Below are 21,367 nucleotides of genomic sequence, written 5' to 3' on the forward strand. Positions count from 1 at the left end.
GTAGATATGAGAATGTTATTGATCGATTTCAGGAAAAATCTGAATAGGCTGGAATGAAAGAGTAATGAGAAAGGATGTGAATCAGTTCTATGGTAATCATCAACTGTAGACAAATGTGTAAAACAGAGGCTTACAAATATGCTGGTCAATATGATAACCCAATATTGGCCTCTCACAGACATATCAGTATCACTATATGTTATCAAATACGTGTCAATATAAAACACTTATATCTGAGATTAAACATGTATAGTTATTCAATTCCCAATAAAATGTACTGTTTCACTGTGCCAAAGTCATTTCAGATAATTTATATCATAGCAAATACTTTATTAATTTCATTTATTATAAACGTATAATAAAAATCGAGTATCAGTCAGGCTGTAGTTTAAAATGTAGGACTGACATTCAGAGATTGTTGGCATGAACAGGAAAAATGGTGACTCTCAGCCTTTGCAGGCCAACATACCATCACAATTTAATACAAAAAAAGTTAAGTCATTCAGATCTTATCCAATGCCAAAAATCTGCACGACAATGTTAAATATCATGAGCCAGGACTAGTACTGCAGAGAGTTAGTGACATTCATTGTAAGGAGCTAGGCATTGCTTTTCTGCTTGACAGTGACACTGTCAGAGGTGTGCCAGAAGTGGTGACTCTCAGTCTTCCACAGCCCAAATAACTGCCTCATCACTAAATCCTGTTTTCTATCATGGCTAATAGGTTCATCCTATAGTATAGTGTGGTGATAGCTCATTTGTTTGCCAGGAAAGGTTCATAATAATGAAAACTAATTGGTGGACACGGGATGAACAATATGTGGGTAAACACCATGAGACAACACAGTATATATGTTTACCATCAGAGTTTTTGATGACCTTTTAACATCACATGTCTCTAAATATGGCATACCTTTTGGGCAGTAGTGTTAATGCTTGTATTCCCATACAGTAATAAAGTACAATGTTTGTATTTATATATAAATATTTGTATTTCTGAGGGAATTATTTGCTGAAAATGCCAAAACTCTCATCTGCTGATAAAAAATGTATCATGTATACATGTATGTATGCATCTGTATGTATTTTCTGAATGTGTCTGACATGAAAGTCCTGAAAAATAGAACTGCGTGTCTAAAAAGAACCTACTTCTAACCACCAGTGGCAGTAAAATGAGAAGAAAGTCTGTCTATCAGTATAGCCGTGACTCACATGCAATTGGCTAATGATGGTCGGTGTCAAAGTATAATTGGTAAAATATGACTCGTAATAATAACTTCCTTGTTGATGAATAGTATGAATGAAGATTGATTTGTTTGAGTCTGTTTCTTTAATAACAAATCTGATGATTATACGCTTGCATACTCACATAAACAGAAAAATAATCTTCCCTACTCTACCAAGGAACAGAGTTGTCTGTGTCACAGTCTTTATTGACTGTGAAGAGAGTGGTGTTTTGCTGTGCTGAAGGCTGGTAGCCAGTGGCCTGTTAGCCAGAGCAGCGAAGCAGGGAGTCAGAACAAGAACAAAGGCTGCCTAGGTATTGATGTAGCCCGACCTCCCAGGGCCTTGGGCCAGGGACCGGACGGGCCGATCTCCAGGGATAGATAAGGGGCTAACAATCTGATAGATCTGGAGTGCTGGCTGCACGGTGGACAGAGGATAGCCGTCTTGTCTGGGCTGTCTTCTCTGTTCACCTTCATCTCTTTCATTTGTATTTTTTAAAGATTCATTTTATTAGTGTTTTATCCCCCCCCCCTTACATTGAACTGTCATACTTGGTTGCCAGACATTTCACTTGCTGGGCTCCCTCTCGACTGCTCCACCTGTCTCTCTTCTCACTTTCCTCTCTTCTCACTTTCCTCTTTTGAGTAGTACTCTGGCAGATAGGTGCTGGCATACTGACAGACTGGGATAGCTTAGTCATTATATATCATTCAAGGCGTATTTGACTGACAGTTCCTTCATTCAGCCAGCGCTACACTTACCCCATCCTTTCTCTCCCTCTCTTTGATTACTGACCCAGTCATGGCGCCATGGTTTCTCTTTACCAAACGCCTGATGGTCCAAAGCCTTCACTCTGGCCCTTCTCTCAGAGCAATTAGATCTATTGACGAGGCAACTGTGGCTGGCCTGTCATGGGCCTCCGAGTCCCAAGAGAGCGGCCGAGCCAGCCAGTCAGTCAGTCTCCACAATTAGCACATTATATGACAGGTGGGCGGGGGAGGCCAAAAAGCATACTCTGTTTCTGCCATCATCACCAAGCTCAAAGGAGCCAGCCAGAAATCTAGGTGGTAAATTATTCACTGGTTTGTTTGCTTCAGAGCAACTTTGCGGAAAGGGGAAGAGGTGTTGGAAAAGATACTGCAGACCGCTTGATAAATATTGACTAAAAATCATAGGTAGAAAAAACTCATTCTGAATAAAAAGTCTGATTACTGATTAGATTACAGTAGTTATTCTGTTATTGCCCTTCTCAAACACTTTGGGCCAGAAGAAAAGGTCCAATTCCCGCATGTACCCATAGACAAAAACTGGAATCATGAGACTCTGCTTCAGCTGTAGATAGAGGATTCCCCAAACACTAAAGACTTGGCTTGAGATGGCTTTTATTTAGCCAGAATGTACTGCATCTCCTCTATTTGTGGGTATACTGTATAATGTGTGCCTCTTTCTTCCTTATCTCTCCAAAGCAGTGATGCACTTGCCATCCTCTGTGAGGCTGAGTGCTGCCAGTAGCTTCTACAGATGGACAGGTGAAGATAGTGACCATGAAGTGGCGCCACTGCTGCCTTTTATCATCCCATCCTGGAGGCTCCGGTCTGGCCTGACCCCGGCCCTTCCTCTCCCCTTCCTATTCCTTTCCTTGCATGCTGCATTTTTAATCAGTCTGGGTCATCCAATATAGAGCCACGAGACCGGAGACCATTGCCTGTCAATCAAGCGCTGCCACCTCCTTTCCACCTTTCAGGAGACATAGTCATTGTTTGTTCAACAATTAGTTGTGGGGGATATTTATATAGATTTCTTACCCTCATTCCTTGACTCTTTCACTACTTCTGTTTCTGGTCTTATTGTCTAAACTTCCTTGTCTTGATTTATTCCTCTCTTGCTATTTGTTCTTTCTTCTGATGGTTGTATCCACAATGCAAATTAGATCTACATAGGACAATTTGTTCTGCAAGTAAGAACAATGTGTCTTTTCAGTTTCCTCTGCAGCGGCATGATCTTTATGCTCAGTAAGAGGCAGCTGGACAAGAGGCGTATGGCTGTGCTGTAATTCATCCTAAGGTCAAATCGACTCTTTCTCCTGGATCACTTCTCTGTTGCGCTGCCAAGCCCTGGAGGAAACGGCAGAGGAGAGGGCTGGCAATGGGAAACATGCTGAGAAAAAGGATGTTGAGAGTCTGTGCTCAGTTGCAAAGCACAAAAATGGAAGGTGGCACTCCAAGAGCAACTCGGTCACTGTTGGTGGTGTATAGGACTCTGGCCCAGAGGGAAACTGGCAGGAGCACAAGAAGTGGGTAGAGGGCTGAACAATTATGTTTATAGCGTCTTGACCTCTCATTGGTTCACACTTGGTTGGTTTGGGGAATAAAGAGACACGGCGGTGTTATCTGGCTATTGTTAATTGGATGTAAATGTTAATGCTATGAATCTCTCTCATTATGCAGCCACAGCCCCACTGCCCATTCTGGCAGAGAGAACGGTAGAGAATGCTGACGCCCATGCCCGTCACCCCAACGTGTCCTCATCGCTATGACACTAGGAGAGACCATTAGCACTAATTTGAGAAAATATCCTACCAGTTAGACCTGGAGCACTGCAGAAGTCAACGGAGACGAGTGGAGAGATTAGGGTAAACACAGCCACCACTTACCCTGGAGCAGCCGCAAGAGCTAATTACAGATTTTGTGTGTTTATAATTATGGAGGGAGCTCAAAACGCCAGCTTATTCCAGGGGGTGGATTGATTCCGTGTGTGGCCATCCGTGTGCACTCGAGAATACATGTGAATTGGCCTTTCAGAGGGCAACCTAAAGTGCTCACTGCTCCGTGCTTATTATTGAATAAGAGTTTAGGGTGTCAGCTAATTGGTCAGAGTCGCAGCATTGTTTTGTAGTTGTTGTATTAGTTTGTAGCATTGTGCTAGCATGTCCTGAAGTAGGTGTGTGCTGTGGCTGGGAAGAGTAGATTCAAGGTGCAGAACCAATCAGAAGAACTAGGATTACTTCTGACAGGGCTCAGAGGATATGCAATGGTAAAAGTATCTGTCTTTGTCTTTGAGAGAGTAAATGTTATAGATGTCTACTGGTAAGGTTTCACCTCAGCATGTGGCACCACTAACAGGCTGCGGACTGGCTTTCAACACAGTCAACATGGAAAATCAGCAGGGATTTGGGGCCACCCCCTCGACTAATAATGCGTAATACATACAGAAAACATACATCGTCTTGTTGGCCTCTGTAAATAAAGCATACAAAGAGCTATATTTTATGAGGCATATGGGCAAACTTAGTACACACAGTACAGGCAAATCCATCAAGAGTATCGATGTTGTTATTTCAGTGTCGTTTTGTAGCAGATCAATACTTTATTATGCAATAGTACGTCTAGTAGTGGCCATTTATTTATATTTCAAATGTCAAGTGTTTGCCATGGTAATGTTTATAACAGCAAAGTCACAATATAAACTGGAAATAAAACTAAAATGTCAAAATATCATTCCTTCTGTCTCTGTTGCTGTTACTGTGTGTGATTCACTGACTGCTGTTACTTGGTAGATTGAAGAGGGGGCCGGTTTGTCTCAGCCAGTAGCTAAATTAACAGAAATATGCCAAATTTTAAGATGCCTGGCAAACATTTGGACTACATACAGACCAAGCTAGCCCACTGTGCTTTGGTAACACATAGCAGTGACAGGTGACAGACTGCAGACAGATGATTAAACATCGCTTTTCTATGTGTTTAGGATTGTTTAACAAATGTATTGATAAAGTACTGACTTTAAGTCGGTCACTTTAAGTTATCTTGACTTCACCTGGTTTACCATGGCCTCTCTGCTCTGTTCACTTACTTTATTGCGTGTCCATGTTTGTGTGTGTATGTGAATGAGCTAAGCAGAAGAGGCTGCATTGTGATTATAAACTTACACTAAAATTTATTTAGACGGGGCACAAATCCGCCAATTTGCTCGTCCTTTTGGCGGCTCGATCCGCGGTTTTAGACAGAGGCCGGCAAATTGGGGGTCTGTTTTAATCTGCCAATTTTCCGCCTTGGAGGATACACTTATTTCCGCTTCGCCTGCTATCTAAAAACGAGGCGTCAATGTGCCAGCCTCTGTGTGAGATGGGCAGAGGTGTCAATGACCTGCACTATTGTGCGACCAGCAGTTGGGGAGTTTTAAAACCAATATCATCCGCGGACAATAAAATGAGCAACTAGCCACTGAGATCCAGAAGATGGTAGTGTCTCCTCGGTCTCTGTAGCTGTTAGGATGTGTTAGCTTGTTGTGTGGGCAAGCTAAAAACGGTAGCTACTTTCAAATTAAAAGCCCCCTGCTAAGAACCCAGTTCTAAACTCCAATGGGGTGCAATGTAAAGCTCTTATTTTGAAGACAAATTTTTCGTTATTGTTCACAGCCCAACTCCTGCTTCACGTCATGTCACATGTTTACACCTACCTCAGAGGCGGCTTTTAGAAAAGGAGGAATATTACACATCCATTTTAGAAGGACAAGCCGGCACATTGCCGCCCTTACCTTGGAGCAATTGTGCCACCTTTTCTATCTAAAAAGGGCTACAGATACAGGAACTGGTGACATCAGAAGTTGTCAATACTACAGTCTTAAATCATTTTGCACCGGGGCCATTTGATACTGCATTTTGGGATCTATCGTTATGTTAACTCAACTTAGCTGTAAACGCCCAGTCCAATTACCTTTATAATGAGCGTACCTTGATGTCAAAATGTGTACAATTTGGCAAAAGGGTTTGTTTAGCACTTACAAGCCAGAAGATACTGATAGTACTGCACCAGGTCTGAAGCCAACACCAAGGGGTGGTTGGAGTTGAAGGGTGGCTGCAGCTCATTCCACTGTGGAGTCCTAGTCCAAAAGATAAGACAACTATGAGAGCCATTACTTATTAGTGACACTTTTTCCAAGGATAGAGTGGACACAGGACACAGTGTTACCTGGATAGAGTCCAGCAGGCCCTTGGACAGGTGCTGAGCTCCAAAGGTGTGTCATCGCTAATCTTTTGAGCAGTGCTAATAGGTCGGGGCTCCAGGACATGTTCCACCAAGTTTCCGTAGCAACTGATGATATACAGTGAGTCAACAACCGACTGCCTGGACTGATCTGTGATGAGGATGTAAAAGAAGGCCGTTAAAAAAGTACTTCAGTTTGGGCGCGCAGATAGTAGAGTGGATAAGAGTGCATGCCGCATTCACAGCGGTCCCTAGTTCGAATCTTGGCCAGAGGACCTTTGATTCAAGGTTCTGTGTCCTATATATATGATTTCATTTTTGGAGGGAAATGTTTTGACTTTGCCAGGATCTTGGGAGACCATGATCTTACCTTTCTCTCTTTTAATGTTTGGGTTGGTGATGAACCAGGATCGAGATGAGGCAAAGATGGCTGCCACACAAAACTCTCCTCCACTGGACTTGCTTGGAGAGATCTGAGGAGGTGGCTTAGCTTTGCTAAGGAGGGGGAAAAAAAGGGTACAATGTTGATACAAAATAAAAACTTAACTGCAGTGTTTAGGTATTGGGGTGTTCCATGTACTGTATGAGGTTTGAATATCTCGAATTCAAATTACTTGTGATTGACTGATTGTAGTACTGTAACTCAGTGAGACAAAATAGAGAAGAGAATTGCTATTTCCAATGGAGGACTGCATTTCCCATGAACTACAAACGAGCAGCACACCTCCTCTCTTAAGCCGTAAACAAATCCAGTAATGTTTGTGAAAATGTGAATGTGAACTACAAAGGTCAACCCAGCAATGGTCAGTGTTTCACTGTTTCTAAATTCATCCGCCAAAGGACTGAAATCAAAATTAAATATGTAGCACCGTTCAAACCAATTTGGGTTGGTTCCATAAAAAGTAACAACCAGAATGATTCAGAAGAAGCTGTGATTTTCAACACGATAACACAAGGAATGGAACACCTTAGAGGCAATTGCAAAGAATAAACACAAATTGTATAAAAGTGCTTTGCATGCACAGAGCTAAGCAAAGGGTTGTTCAAATGCCTGCAAATAAAAAATCCATCTTTGTGAGGGGGGAGAAATATTTTGCTCATCAATAAATGTTGATACATGAGATATTCAGAAAATAAACAAGGTCACTACAAAACACAAAGACACATATTACAAAATGTCCACCTGCTCAATCGTCCCCTATACACACTTGAGCCACCATTCTAGATCATCTTCCTATCTGAAAAGGAAGGTATGTGTCAGAAGACAACAATTAAATGTGCTTCTGTTATAGGTTGCATTTAGACAAATGGTGGCCCAAATTGCAATCTTCCTTATTCATTTCAATGAAACCCCAGTGGTAGTGCAGTGGATCTGCCAATGCTGTGATTTCCCTGGCTTTACTCTTAGCACAGCATACTGCAATACCATGTAAAAATCAGCACCATTCATCAGCTACACAGATGTACAAGAACTCTATCCAGGTTGAATGTAGGATACTACCAGTACTAGCTTTGAAGAGTTTGAAACAGACTCAAATTTACTTGGTATAATGCACATTTTGAATTAAAGTAGTGAAGGTTATTATCATATAAATATCTTGCGCGGTAGGGATAATGCCCGACAAGCTGTCCATCATCCGGCATTTCTGATAATGTGACTGCCAGAACTTCCTCCAGATTGTTGCCTGATTATGGACACCTCGTTGGACATCTTCCCACTTCGTCACTTGAGTTTGACTTACTTCACAAACATCACAATCCCATACGGGTCTAATGCCACCAAAACCCTTTTCACTACTCTACACTAAAAGGAACATTTGATAGAACTTCGCAACGGGAGGTAAATGGTCACAGATCTCTCGGCTCTCAGAGGCCTTCAGCTCAGCTCAGCTCAGCTGTTAGCCAGAAAACTATAGTGATTCTAGCAAGATTAAACTAAATAGCATTGCAAACGGTTGACAAACAGCAAATTTAATTTGACAGTTTAGAAACAAGTCTAGCTAGCCAGCCATGTCATTGTATCCAAATCAATATCAAGATTTCCACAAAAACATGGTCCATAGCCCACACGTCTGATAGAGTTGGCTATTTACTGCAGCTTGTGAGTTACAGGAGCCATCCTGTGGTGCTCAGATGATGATGCCCTGAAGGACTACATGCAGTGCTGTAAGTAAGACATGCAGACTTTTTTTCATTTGATTAATTTCTCACGTCAAGGTCTCTGCATCCAGCTGATGGCCATGCAGTTCATTCCAGGCTACAGCGTATTAATTAGAATAGGAGTCAGCACATCACATGTTAATTGACACCCTGCAGCAGGCCACAGTACTGCGCCGTGGCTGACTCAAAATGTAACTGGTGGGGGTTGCCGGACGGTGGACGGCAGAGCAAGACCAGATCAGAGCCGTAACGCAGTGGACACGTATCTGGTGGAATTTCTGGGAAAGTGTTCCCAGATCGCCAGTTCATCTGCACTGATAAATAGTGAGCAATGTGAATAATATTTATTACATTTCTAGTGTCCTTTAAGAGAGTTTTTCCTAATGTACAGTAGGTATAACTCTGTTAACTTCTTGTTTTGAGGAACTTACAAGTTATGTATGCTCCCTCAGTGACATCCATTCAGTCACACTGTATGCACATGATCTAAAATATGTATCTCTCAATGGAACATGCATCTAACAGCAACATCCAAGCTGCCCTCTCTGCCTGCTTCACTTTGTGTCAGCCACAGGAGTGAATGTATTGAGAGTTTTTGGATTATTCACCATGTCAGGACTGTTTGAGGGGAGGCGGACACAGAAAGGGTTTTCAGCTGCAATGGGGTTCCCCATATGGTAATGATCAGAGAACAGTAGCGGGGTCTGGTATTATTGTCCAGCCTTATAACCAACCTGGACAGTAAAACACGGTCAAAGCAGACCAGGCATGAGGTGGGCTAAGGGCTTGAAGACTCACGGTGGTGTCACACACTCCCACAGGGGTGCTTAACATTGACCTTTGGAAACCGCACGGGTATGGAGGCAACACACTCACTTCTGTCTACACTCACTGGTTGGGAACAAAGCAAAGGCTTAAAAAAAAGACAAAACGTTCTGCATCAAATGTTCAACGATGTTTCCGCATTTTGTTAGTCCTAGGCGCAAGTTGAAAAAACATTGTAATTCAGCTTACACCCAGCTCATGAAAGCTTGCTGTTACATGTGTATTTTTTGGTTTAGGTTAAAATGTATAAGTTAAAATCGATGTTAGCAGAAGTGCCTGATCTTTGCTAAAAAAAAAAAAAAATGAGTTTATTAACAGAAATAACATAACTGATACAAAGCACCTGGTACCATGACATGCTGCAAAGGGCTGCAGTTTGGAATCAAACTCAAGACACTGCTATAGACTTAGTCTTTGCACATGGAGCACATACCAGGTGAGCTATGGTGCACACCAGATCTTTGTGTCATTTAAATCACTTACAAATTGCTGAAAGGAACAAGGGCGTAATCCTCGACGACGGAATATCCTGCACCCCAGGAACCCGTCTTTCCTCACAAAGGACTCCTATTCCAGTCACTAGTCATCTCCCGCCTGAACTACTGTAACTCGCTCCTGGCTGGATTCACAGCCTCTCCGACAAAACCGTTGCAGGGTATCCAGACTGCTGCAATTAAATCTATCAAAATTCTCCAATGTGACCCCCCTCCTCTGTGACCTAACCTTAACCCTGAGAGCAAACAAAGTCCACTCAGTGAAGTCACAAATCTTCCCTGTTCTGGTGCCTCAGTGGTAGAACAAACTCTGGACCAATGTCAGGACAGTAAAGGCACTCGCCATCTTCCGCAAAAGACTCAAGACTCACTTGTTCAGACTTCCTCTTGACCCCGCATAGCATGGCTCTGATGATTTGGTATGAAAGGGGCATCTTCAAAAGGCTCAGTTGTTCACAAGCAAGGATGATGCAAAGTTCACCAGTTTGTCAAACACATGATTGTTTAAAGGATATTATTATGGGCTCAGGAACACTTAGTTAAACGGTTGCCATTAAATTCATTTTGTTTGGAAATGATTGTACATTCTGTTTTACACAGCGTCACAACTTTTTTTTGAATCAGGGTTGTACCTGTAAATACAAAAATTGAATATGCTGCATTTCAAAAATCAGGAAAAGCTATGGTGTTGTGCTTCGAAGCCAAACTCTTGATTGTATTGTTATTATAATATGTATAAGCATTAGTGTTGATGTTGTATTAATTTATATATTTCAGCAGATAAAATGTTAAACATATAAACTCAAACACACAAAGAAAACAGTCCTAGAAAAGAAAAAAATAACTGCAGCTCTGCCTCCTATTGTCTACAAGTGGTGCAAGAGTTTAAATCGCAGCAACATTTGCACGTATTGTCGACGAAAGCGCTGACGCATCTTCCTCAGCAGGTCTAAACTGCTGCTACTATAACTTTCCTTTACTATAGGAGTTGGCATAAATAGAATGCTCTGACAATAACCAGGAAGCTGATTAGTAAACATGGCAAAACTAAATAAACTACTGTAAGTAATACAATGTTGCAAAGACTGCTGTTCAACAATAATGCTTATAGGGGAAAATATTATGTCCAGTAGTTCAACTAACTTTAAAGTGAAAGGTGATAAAAGTCGTGTTGCTGGTAAAAACGCTCTGTCTGTTGCCTCCCTTCAGACTGTCAGCACCTAACAAATTACTCCCTGGATGGAATGAGATGTTGATGTCTTTGTTTTGCCAACACTGTGTGAAAGAGAGATCAGAAAAAAAGGAAATGGTGAAGTTAGTCATAAGAAAAGCCTCTATAGAAGTTTCATTGCTTGTATTTATTTGTGCTGGGTCAAGGGGAGCAGGCTGAATAACAAAAAAATCCACAGTAAGCCCCGTCTGTAAAAGGAAGATGGAAGTGGAGATAAAGTCACTCTCAGGATATTGCATTGGCTAACTCTAGGGTGCCCTTGTCTTCTCCTCCAAGCTCTTCCTCAGGCTTATTTGTCTGTCAGTGCATCCAGAAGATAAAACATTTAACAAAAGGTCTAGTTATCTATCAGCTAGGTATGAGGGAGTGTTTCCATTTCTGACATTTTTCCCTAAGCATGTCCCCCTTCTTCTGCCTTTCAATCTGAACAATTCTGGATCAGAGTAAGTGAAATCAAAGGGAAAAAACAATAGAAGAGACAGAATGTAAAAGTAAAATATGTTAAGGTTAAAAAAGACACCTACTATGAGGCATTCATACTAAAAGGCAACAAGCATGTTAAAAGGTAAGGGAATAGGGGAAACGAGGGATCAGTATCCCCGACTTGAGTTCTTCTATAGTGAGGTGTTTAATTGCTGAAAACCCTGGTGTTCCATCTCTCCTATTGCTGGAAAATATGTTGAACCCTCAAAGGCCCTGTGGTTTACTGGTTTCAATAACCCAGGAAACACAAATCCTATTCCAGCTCGAGCTGATGTTGGTTTTCAAGGGTGAGAGCTTGGGGCTGACGAATATACCACATAGCAACTTACACTCAAAGATATTGTAACCTCCTCGTAGTCTTCATGTTGACTTTGGATATAAATGAAAGTTGAATAATAAATCAAGGAAAAACACGGTTTAAATCTGACTGTGTTTTTTTTTTTTTTTTTTTCAAAGGATGACAAATCAGTGAGAAAGGACTTTTAAGAGACACAGGAGATCAACATTTGCAGCCATTAGGGGAGGATTCTCTCTCTCTCATATATATTTATATACACACACACACACACACACACACACACACACACACACACACACACACATATATATATATATATATATATATATATATACACACGCACACTCTCGCACACACACAAGTAGTGCATGTAATCAAACACCAATGCACATACACTTGTCAGTATGATAGCAAGCTATAATACTGGCTCCCCTCTGTGGTCTCATGGCTGATGAGCAGGGTTTGGGCCTCTTTGAAGAGACTTCAGCTAGCGTCAATCCTGCCAACAGGACCAAAGATCATAGCTTGGTTCTCATCTCCTCTGGGTACAGTGACAACTAAAGTTTATTCATCTGTGTTTTAAATCATCCTTTTCCTCTTGATCTCACTTGAAGTGGCTTAACAGTGTTGAGGTTTCTGCCCTTACGACAGAGTGGCACAGCTCCAGGAGACAAGGGCTTAATTCTGCTCTCCATATGAAGGCCAACAAGGTTTTGGAGTGGACCAGCGGTAAAGGAGTATGTTGGAAAATGATACGAAGTCCGAAAAAACATAATCCAATATCAATGAATTATTAAAAATAAATGTTCTAAAAAGAAAATAGGGAGAGGGGAAGGAGATGTCACTAAACAAACAGCAAATCTCCTTTTCCCCTGTCTCTCCACGAGATTTCCCTTTGTACAATTGCCCTTTAGGAAGGGGTGGAATCCATTTTCTTTGCAACTTTAATTCACTGAAGACTACTCACATGCCATTTCCACTTTTAATTTAACAAATGAGGACTCTTGACTGAGCTAATAGCTTTTCCTCAAGGGCATAATTCAATCTGTGACATCAACCATCAAAGTCCCTTTGCATTACTATGTCCAGGGCTAATGTGAGGCGCCTCCGTGGGGGTGGTGGTGGTGGTGGTGGTGGAAGTCCACTGGCAGCTTCCATTTATTTTCTGGGCCCTCGCAGTAAACAAATATGATAGAGCTCACTTGAGCTGGCAGTCCAATGACAAAGAGCTGTATGGTTGTCATTTGGCTGCCGATTGTGGGCCATATGGCTAATTCAAATCAGAAAAAGGAGCTGGTATTCAGACTGCGACCAGGAAGGGAAAGGAAGACAGAGCGATGCAGAGAGAGAGAGGGCAGTCATGTGGAGGACACATCCTTCAGCGTCACATTTATTATTTTACAACAGCCCTTGGAAAAGAGGCAGCCTTGGGGCTGTGTCGAACACACAGAGCTAATGACAACCACTGGGGGAAATAAGAAGAGAAGGGCATCAAATGTTCAAGGAGAAACCAGGGCTTTTTATTTTTTTTATTTTTTTATTTTTTTAAACCCTTTCCTTTCCCCTTTGCCTTTACCTCACCTTCTGTGCCATACAAGGCCTCTAAATCTATTACATAGTCTGGAGTGAAATAATGTCTATAAAACAAATCTCAACAAAAAATGAGTTGTTTAAATATACACTGTAAAAAGTAATTACAGATTTTAGTAGAATCAACTTATCTTTGGAAAATAATTTAATATTAGGGGTGTAAGGGCACATAGAAGTCACTGTTGGGTACGAACCTCAATATAGAAGTCAAGGCTCGGTACAATGGTAAAATTGCATTTAAAAAGACACTAAAGACACAAAAGTTAGCAAATGAATAGTTTAGGGATTAAAGAAGGTTGTTTACCTACCTCATTGGAAAGCCACAACAAACAGTAATGTTTAAAGCTCTGATTTAAATGAGGTGACATTTTAGGAGACTTTAGGTACTCAGGAAGCTTGTTCCACAGGCGGAGAACATAGAAATTTAAAGCTACTCCATCTTACTTGATGTTGCATTAGGCAGTAAACACTGAACATTAAACTCTGACAGTAAAGAGAAGGGAGGGGATTGCTAACTGCAGGGCAGACCAGTAGTTAGCTAAAACGACAATGCTTACAACAGCTCCAATACATTTTAAGTTGTGGTATTTGTTTAACAGTAATGAAAAAAGTCCTAACTATGATAAAGGTACACATTAGTAGCTCCAATAGGCCAGCTATGGCTGTCCTCTTTGACTCTTGAAACTGGGCAAAAGGAAATCAAATTTTTGGTAACATCTGTCAGAGTATCTGAAAACTTGCTCATTCAACTTAAAATCTTAAGTTTTTTTTTCAAAAACGTATTCTCAAGTTCAGTTAAATTGTGTTTCATAAAAAATAAATAAATAAAAATTAAAAGAGGACTTTACACTAACTATTCAATCTAAGTAAAAAGGTCATATTCTTTTTGTGTTATTGCCTTTTCTTTATTGTGTAAGGTAGCATGCATGTGAATGCAAAAAGTCTGCAAAGTAAAAAAGCCCAAAGTTCACACCAACGGGAGTTATACTCTGTCCCACAGAAAACACTGCTCCTGAAATGCCTGATCTGGAGTCAAGCCTTTTACATCCGTAACATATGCGTCGGCATAACTGGCCCTATTCTGCCTCTAATTGGCTATCTCCTGCCCGTTTAGTAATGCGCATGTGAAACTCTCACCAAAGATTCAACAGAGGTAAGATATCTCACTCTGAAGCTAAAACAGAGCGTTCAAGACAAAATGTGAAAAGGAATGCTGCAGCAATGCATCAAATGTTTTTTGTGTTTATTAAAGCATGTTCACCTATTCTGCTAGGACCCCCAGATGAAATAATATTGTGAGAATTAGTATAATATGACCTCTTTAAGTACGTGCAAATACAAAAGGAAGCAATTGAACTTAGACTTTTGAGCCAGCATGATACAGTTCATGGTATCTGGTAACAGGAAATATAAGATCTAAATAAGATAGTATTTCTACCTGAACTCTGCATACTAGCTTTCAGAGGGCATGCTAAACAATAAAGCAGAAATTGGCAGTTGGGTTGTCATAGCTCACATCTCAAGATGTACACTATTAGGGAAACAATACGTTTAACTAGCTCCAATTTGAGCGGAAGGCAGTTACTGCAAGGGTCAAGATTCCAATGCTAATGATGTGTACCTTTGAAAAGTATATGCTCTGAAATCACTAAGGGCCTAGATTAAGTGGGAGGTAGATGAAGACAGAAAGAAAAAAGCTTCAATTAAAAGTATGAGTGACTGCCCACAACAAAAGACGAAACCCAAGACTTGGGGAAGGCACCACATGCTATTCATTTTCTAAAATGAATGGAGTCAACTGGGAGGAGCTGGAGAGCAGGGAGCCGGGAAGGAAAAAGTTCACTTCACTGAGCCACTCAATCATCTCTACATAAGTGACTCTGTCATAATGGGGCTTCTTTTAAAAGCTTGTAAGCATCTGATTTCACGAGACAGTGTTGACAAGAGACTTGGCTTCAGCCCCCAGTAAAGAAAAAGTTTCTTGAAAAGGAAGATGCTGCATCCTCTAACATTTGATCCTCAGCGCAGAGTATTAAATCTGTATGACGAAATCACCTTTTTTCCCACTTAAAAAACGATAATCTAAGGAAAACGCAGCTCTGACAGCAGAGAGGAGTTGCAGAATGGGGTGATAATTCTCTGTCGGATCATCACTTTGAGCAACTTCTTTCACATTACACAGACCCACTGTTTCTTACAATTTATCAATGCAACTTTAAATGAAAAATTAAAACTACCCCAAAAAGTTAGCAACAAACATTTTGTAGAGGATTTTGGAGAGGTTAGCACATCACTCACATTATATCCCCACAAGACACTGCTCACAAGAATATCAGAATATCACAATGTACAATTAATGCGTGCAAACACACATCGGATGGTCAAAAAAAACTTTAACCAAGGCAGGCTAAAGGGAAATTAGAACAACGTGTTCTAAACAAAGGCGTTATTCTTGGAAAAACATCATGGAGGGTCTAAACAGAGAGAAAGAAAAGGACAAGAAGACAGAGATGTCTTTTCTAGTGGGTGGCTCAAAGAAACCACACAGTAACCAGACAAGAACTGTTATGGCATTGCCCTAAAGCCCAGTGATATTTTTTTTTAACCTACCACCTATGATACAGACCAAAAGGATGCATTTCTGTTTTTTTGTTTTTTTTTTCATGTATTTATTTTTTTTATATTTCTTATTCAAAGATGAGGTTATAATTGTAATGTGAAATCATAACTGGTGATGCAAGATATCTGATGACTGCATATAAGTATCAAATCCAACAAAACTCTTCTGTTCATTTTGTACTATTGTGGCTCTAACACCACATGGTGATTCATCCTACTACAAAAGCTCAACATACACAGAAAAATTGAAGGGTTTGCAAAAACACAACCAAAAAAAGGCACAAAAATAGATGAGAAAATATGAAACACTCCTCCTTGGAGGCTCCCCCGAGGAATGACGGCACAAACTTTGCAGAATGTGTTGAAAATATACCAGGAGACAAATGAGAGGTAAAGGAGGTGGCGTGCTGTGGCGGTGTATACAGTTGCATGCTGCTGAGGGAGCCAAGGAGGGCAGAAGCAAAACTCACCATGGAGTTTTAATGGCAAAACATCCCGCCCCAAAGAGGTAGGGTCTTCATGAGACGGGGGTGGGGGGAGGGTGAAGGGGGTGGGGGGGATACAGAGATAGACGGAAAAACCATTATTAAACTAGCACACTTGAGCAAATACACTTTTCACATTACATACGTTTTGACGTGTCTGCTTAAGTGCACAACACATATGAGGCAGGAAACAGAATGTCTGTGTGCTAAGATGGATTTGAAAACCTGTGGGATGGCTTGATGATTCATCTGCTCAAGCTGCTCTGTAAAGTGTGATACCATATATTTGGCAGATGCAGGATGTCCACAGACTTTGATTTTTTTCTTCAGACATATGTCATGTTTTTTTTTTTGTTTTGTTTTTTTTTCATTCTCCCCAAATTTAAAGGCACTGGACATGTGCAGTAAATACGACAGAAAAAATATGGCAAACAGTCCTGATTGTTGAAATTAGGAAAGAGTATGAAGAGTTTATCCAAGTTGTATAATAACTAGGGACACCAATAAAACTAACAGCACTCTGGCATTGTTGAGAGAAGGAGTTGTGTTTGCATGTGCTTCTTTTTTTAGTATGAGTGTGTATTTCTGGCTGTGCATTGTCTTGTGAATGTGCGTGGAAGCGAGGGTGTGGACAAATGTGTGTTCACTATGATTACATTAACAAGTACACATTGTGTGTGTGCATGTCTGCGTGTGTGTAGTGTCTTTTTCAGGGTGTATTTCTATCTATCTGTCAGTTTGTGCGTGTTACTAATGTTTACAAGACATTAGGAGTGGGAGTGTGTTCCTGTGTTTATTCTGCATGTCCAGAGATAGTGACAGAGCGCTGTAAACAGTTTACAGTAAATAAGCCTTTTCCCTGCAGCAATAAAGGTCCAATGAGACTGAACTCTGTCCCTGCCAGCCAACCTCCCCAGTCATGAAAAACAGAATCACCATCCAAGCAAAGCACTCTGCAGTGCTCCTTTATTTTATCGCTTTCGCTGCATCTGCCTGGGCCCTCCCAAGGATAGTACACACTCTTCAATTAGTCTTGGTACATGGATGTGTAGAAAAATGGAACTGGGGGACAGGGAGCAACAATTTGCCCTGGAATGTCTTACTCCTGGAGCGCAAGTTGACAAATGAACACAGTTGTTGGTGTAATGGGGACCCCTGGTAAACTGCCACTTATCAAAGAGTTACAGAAGGGGGTTGGACGGTCTCTACTGTCTACCCTCCGCTGAGCCTATCAAACCTGCTGAGCCCCCACTCTGGGCCTCCAGCTGGGTAAATGGATGGACACCAGTGGGAGAGTGATGGATGAATGGGGAGAGATCTCCAAGGGGGTAGCAAAGGCCAAGTAGGCTTCGGGGTTTACAAGATGCCACTTAGAATTTCTCTCTCATATTTTCTTAACACAGACAAATTATAATCCAAATGGGACTCGTTGGTGGAATGTATTGTTGGTTGGAAAGAAAGTTGTAGAAAAACTAAATACCAAGTAACAAACTAAACTGTGCATTGCGACTCATGAGGGTCTCCATCAAAGAACTGTTACCAGCACTGTTACTTTCCATTCAACCTTTAAAGAAGAGTACTCCATGATCATGTATACAGTAAAAACAGCAATTGATGAAATAAAAGCATAAAAGCAATTGATCATATTCTAACAGTAATCGCTAATTCAGTAATTAAGTAATTGAAGTAGAATGAGTGTGCTGTGAGCATAAGAGACAACGTGTCCAGAATGTTGAAAGGATATTCTGAGTTCACTGTTTCAGTGCACCAGTGTCATTCTAGATGATAATGTTTAATGTTAATACTCTAAATATCATGCCTCCATTAAATGTCTCTGTCACAAGTGTCTGACAACCACAGTTGAGGGATCACTCTTCCGTGGCTATTGTTACCAGCTCTGGAAAGACAATGCATCTATTTCAGAATGTTATTCTTTAAGACTTTCTTCTTTTTTTGAGGTTTTAATGTCTGAATGTTTTCTGATAAGGTACAGTATATCACCTGCTGGTCTGCACTGTTCCCTAATTGTTTTGTGCCCTCATAATGAACATGACACACAATAAATAAACAAACAAATAAATAAGTAAATAAAAAGGCAAACTCATCCACTGACAATGGAACGGAAGTCAATTAGCCATTTTCAGTGGATTTGTCCACGTAAAAAGACATATATACACACACATTTCAGTGTAAAAGTGGTGTCTGGGTTGCTGCCAAACTTCAACTGGTGAAGTAATAGCAATGACAGTTAGGACATGGCAGCATATGTGCGTGTGTATATATATATATATATATATATATATATATATATATATATATATATATATATATATATATATATATATATATATATATATATATGTACATAATCCTGTCAGGGTATGACTTGCTAGTGTGAATTAAGGGGAATGTTGGATGTCCCTGGGACCTGGATGTCTATGGCGATGCATATTATGTAATCAAAACATCCTAATTCGGTTTCAGTTAAGGACCTTCGTTGCATGTCATCCCCCTTTTCTCCTCCAATATTTCCTGTCCACATCTACTGTCCGTCAAATATTGAAAATGTAAGCTTATCTTACAGATCTATGCGCTACTGGGCCCATAGATGTGTGCAACTGACTGCGATGAAAAATGTTGTTGCAGTCTCCTTCACATTACCTGCAGTGCCTCATCCAACCAGCAATGGTTCCTACAAATGTATGTATTTTTTTTATCAGGACTGTCAATAAAAAAATCAATTAATTAGTTAAAAAGTTACATGTTATATTAAAAATTGCGACGGTAAATTGTGCTCTATGAATTCGATACATTTTTTTATTGTTAGGTCAAGTGTGATTTGTTATCTTAGGCTGCAAAAAGAGGTCTGTTCATTTTCAAAAAGGAAATAAAATAATAATAATAAAATAACTAGAAGTGGTGGATTCTGTCTGGATTTTCAAAGCCAACTGTTTCAAAACATATAGATGTGCTGTTGAGATGAAAAGCAGAGCATCTGAGCCTCAGTGTTACAAATCAAAATGTCAAACTGCACACTGCTTACAATAAAACAAAAGAATGAGGTCATGTTGGGAAAACTGTCCACCGTGTTGTGCTGGCAGTAAACAGTTCTGACCACAGTGTAGACAAAGACCGCCCAGTTATATGACACACTGCCTGATCCAAGAGGTTCGGTGGAAAAGAGTCGCACACAGGTCAGTGGCATGTTGGGAAACATCAGTTAAACATGGGTCAGTGGAGTAAAAGGGGTGAGTGGGTGTGTTACCGAGAGGAGGCAGAGAAAGAGGAAGAGAGTCAGGAGAGAGGGGGAAAGAGTGAGAGTAATCGACCTGTGAGGGTGACGACCCCACTCCCGCAGAATAGCCGTTCACACATTCATCTCTTAACCCGTTGGCCCTAATAGCAGCTCCGCCTGGGCCATTAAAAAGAGAGGGAAGTGAGGTGATTTGTGCAAATGGTTTACTCTTGCTGCCATGTGATGTTGGGCATTGCATTCTTAAAGCCCCTTTGTAGCTCTGGTCTCAGTGAGGCTAGCACTGGGCTGGCTCTTACATACGTATTACAGTAATCTGAGGGCACATCTGCAGCAGGTCACAGGGTCTAATTCATTCTCTCTCTGTTGTCTTTCTCGTTACCTCGCCTGCACTCTATCTGCATTTGCTTGAAAATGTCATCAGCAGGATTTGGTCAAGGGTGATGTTTTGCTTTGTGTGTGACAATCTTTCCATTGGGATTTTCATTTGTCTGTGTTAAAGTCGGACTGTGTGTAGATGGGATAAGTGTGCAATAGTTTGTCTGCTTGTAAATCCCAGTTTTATCAAAGACAGGCATTTTGACAAGTCAAATCTATCCTCATAGAACTCCTGTGTCTAAGGACAAGTGGACATTCCTCAGAGCTGACTATTTGAAAATGTATTTTTCACAGATTAAGTTCTAACAGTGACATTTCACCAAAAGAGAATCTTTTGATTTTGTCACCAATGTCTTTTTTTTTTTTCTTTTGGGGTTTAATTCATGTGGGGCCAACGTTCGGCCAAATTTGGCCAACAGGAAACAAGAGGTCGGGTCAGAGCCAACACTCCTCTCCTTGTTCGGGCCTCCCAGGAGACGTTGAGGACAAGCAGAAGCTTGGCTGTGCTCCTCCACTCCCTGACCTGGCCTCGTGTTGGGGAGAGGTTATCAGGCGGATGCTAAGCTACATCCGACTCTACATTATCTCCCCACTTCGACAGGGGAAAAACACCAAAATCTAAATCAAGAGAGGGGGCGCTGCATGAACTTTGTGAGTTTTTCTTTGATGTGAAAAACACAATGTTACTGAAGACAAACAGCATCAATTTGCACATTGGTGGTCTGTTAGTAAGCCAGGGTCTATGAAAGGTATCCCTGGAGTTAGCCTGGACCAACAAAGGGGGCAAAAGCTTCATCAACATGTCTATCTGCGTGTGTGTCACGGCACAGTGCACACAAAGACAGCCTGGTAGGGAATGTAGGTTAAGCAGCTGGTGTGTTCCTCTGTCGCCCTGCCAACAGGGATCTGCTCATACAGGTGTAAATACAGCTGCCGGACGCTTCTCTCACTCTTTCTCTCTATCACGCGTGCGCACACATGTGCACGCACGAGCACACACACACACACACACACATATGAAAGAGAGAGAGGGCTGGGTGCACAGACAGACAGATGGTGCCTGGGTACTCCTGTGCAAGTATAGCGTGAAAGCATATGATATCACCCCCCACTCTAGGGGCAAAACCTGCTGCTTCACTCAGTGTGTGAGTGTATGCGTGTGCTTTTGGTGACTTGGTGCAGCTGTGTGCATGCAGGAGCAGGCCGCACAGCTGCATGTCCTGATGCATTAATACTGATGCCTCCTCTGTTCTGTACGGATGGATGAAGAAGCCCACCAGGCCTGATAATGTCCCAAAGAGCCAATACAGCTGTTTGAGGTGTTTCATGACCAGGTGTAATG

At 41.2% G+C, this 21,367-nt stretch overlaps 1 protein-coding gene across 4 annotated transcripts in view; it reads right to left on the reverse strand.

Annotated features, from left to right (window-relative positions):
* bcas3 (BCAS3 microtubule associated cell migration factor) overlaps positions 1–21,367 on the reverse strand; it is a 345,864-nt gene that overhangs the window by 229,894 nt on the left and 94,603 nt on the right. For 3 of the 4 annotated variants that reach the window (XM_037120185.1, XM_037120201.1, XM_037120200.1), the window contains exons 17-20: positions 16,380–16,424; positions 6,580–6,704; positions 6,195–6,360; positions 6,008–6,105 (exon numbers count right to left, since the gene is read on the reverse strand). In XM_037120185.1, the coding sequence (XP_036976080.1) occupies positions 6,008–6,105; positions 6,195–6,360; positions 6,580–6,704; positions 16,380–16,424 (434 nt within the window). The remainder of the gene's footprint in view (positions 1–6,007; positions 6,106–6,194; positions 6,361–6,579; positions 6,705–16,379; positions 16,425–21,367) is intronic. The other variant, XM_037120193.1, reaches the window with a different exon arrangement.

The sequence above is a fragment of the Acanthopagrus latus genome, chromosome 2 (genome assembly GCF_904848185.1).
Source record: "Acanthopagrus latus isolate v.2019 chromosome 2, fAcaLat1.1, whole genome shotgun sequence".
NCBI lineage: Eukaryota > Metazoa > Chordata > Actinopteri > Spariformes > Sparidae > Acanthopagrus > Acanthopagrus latus.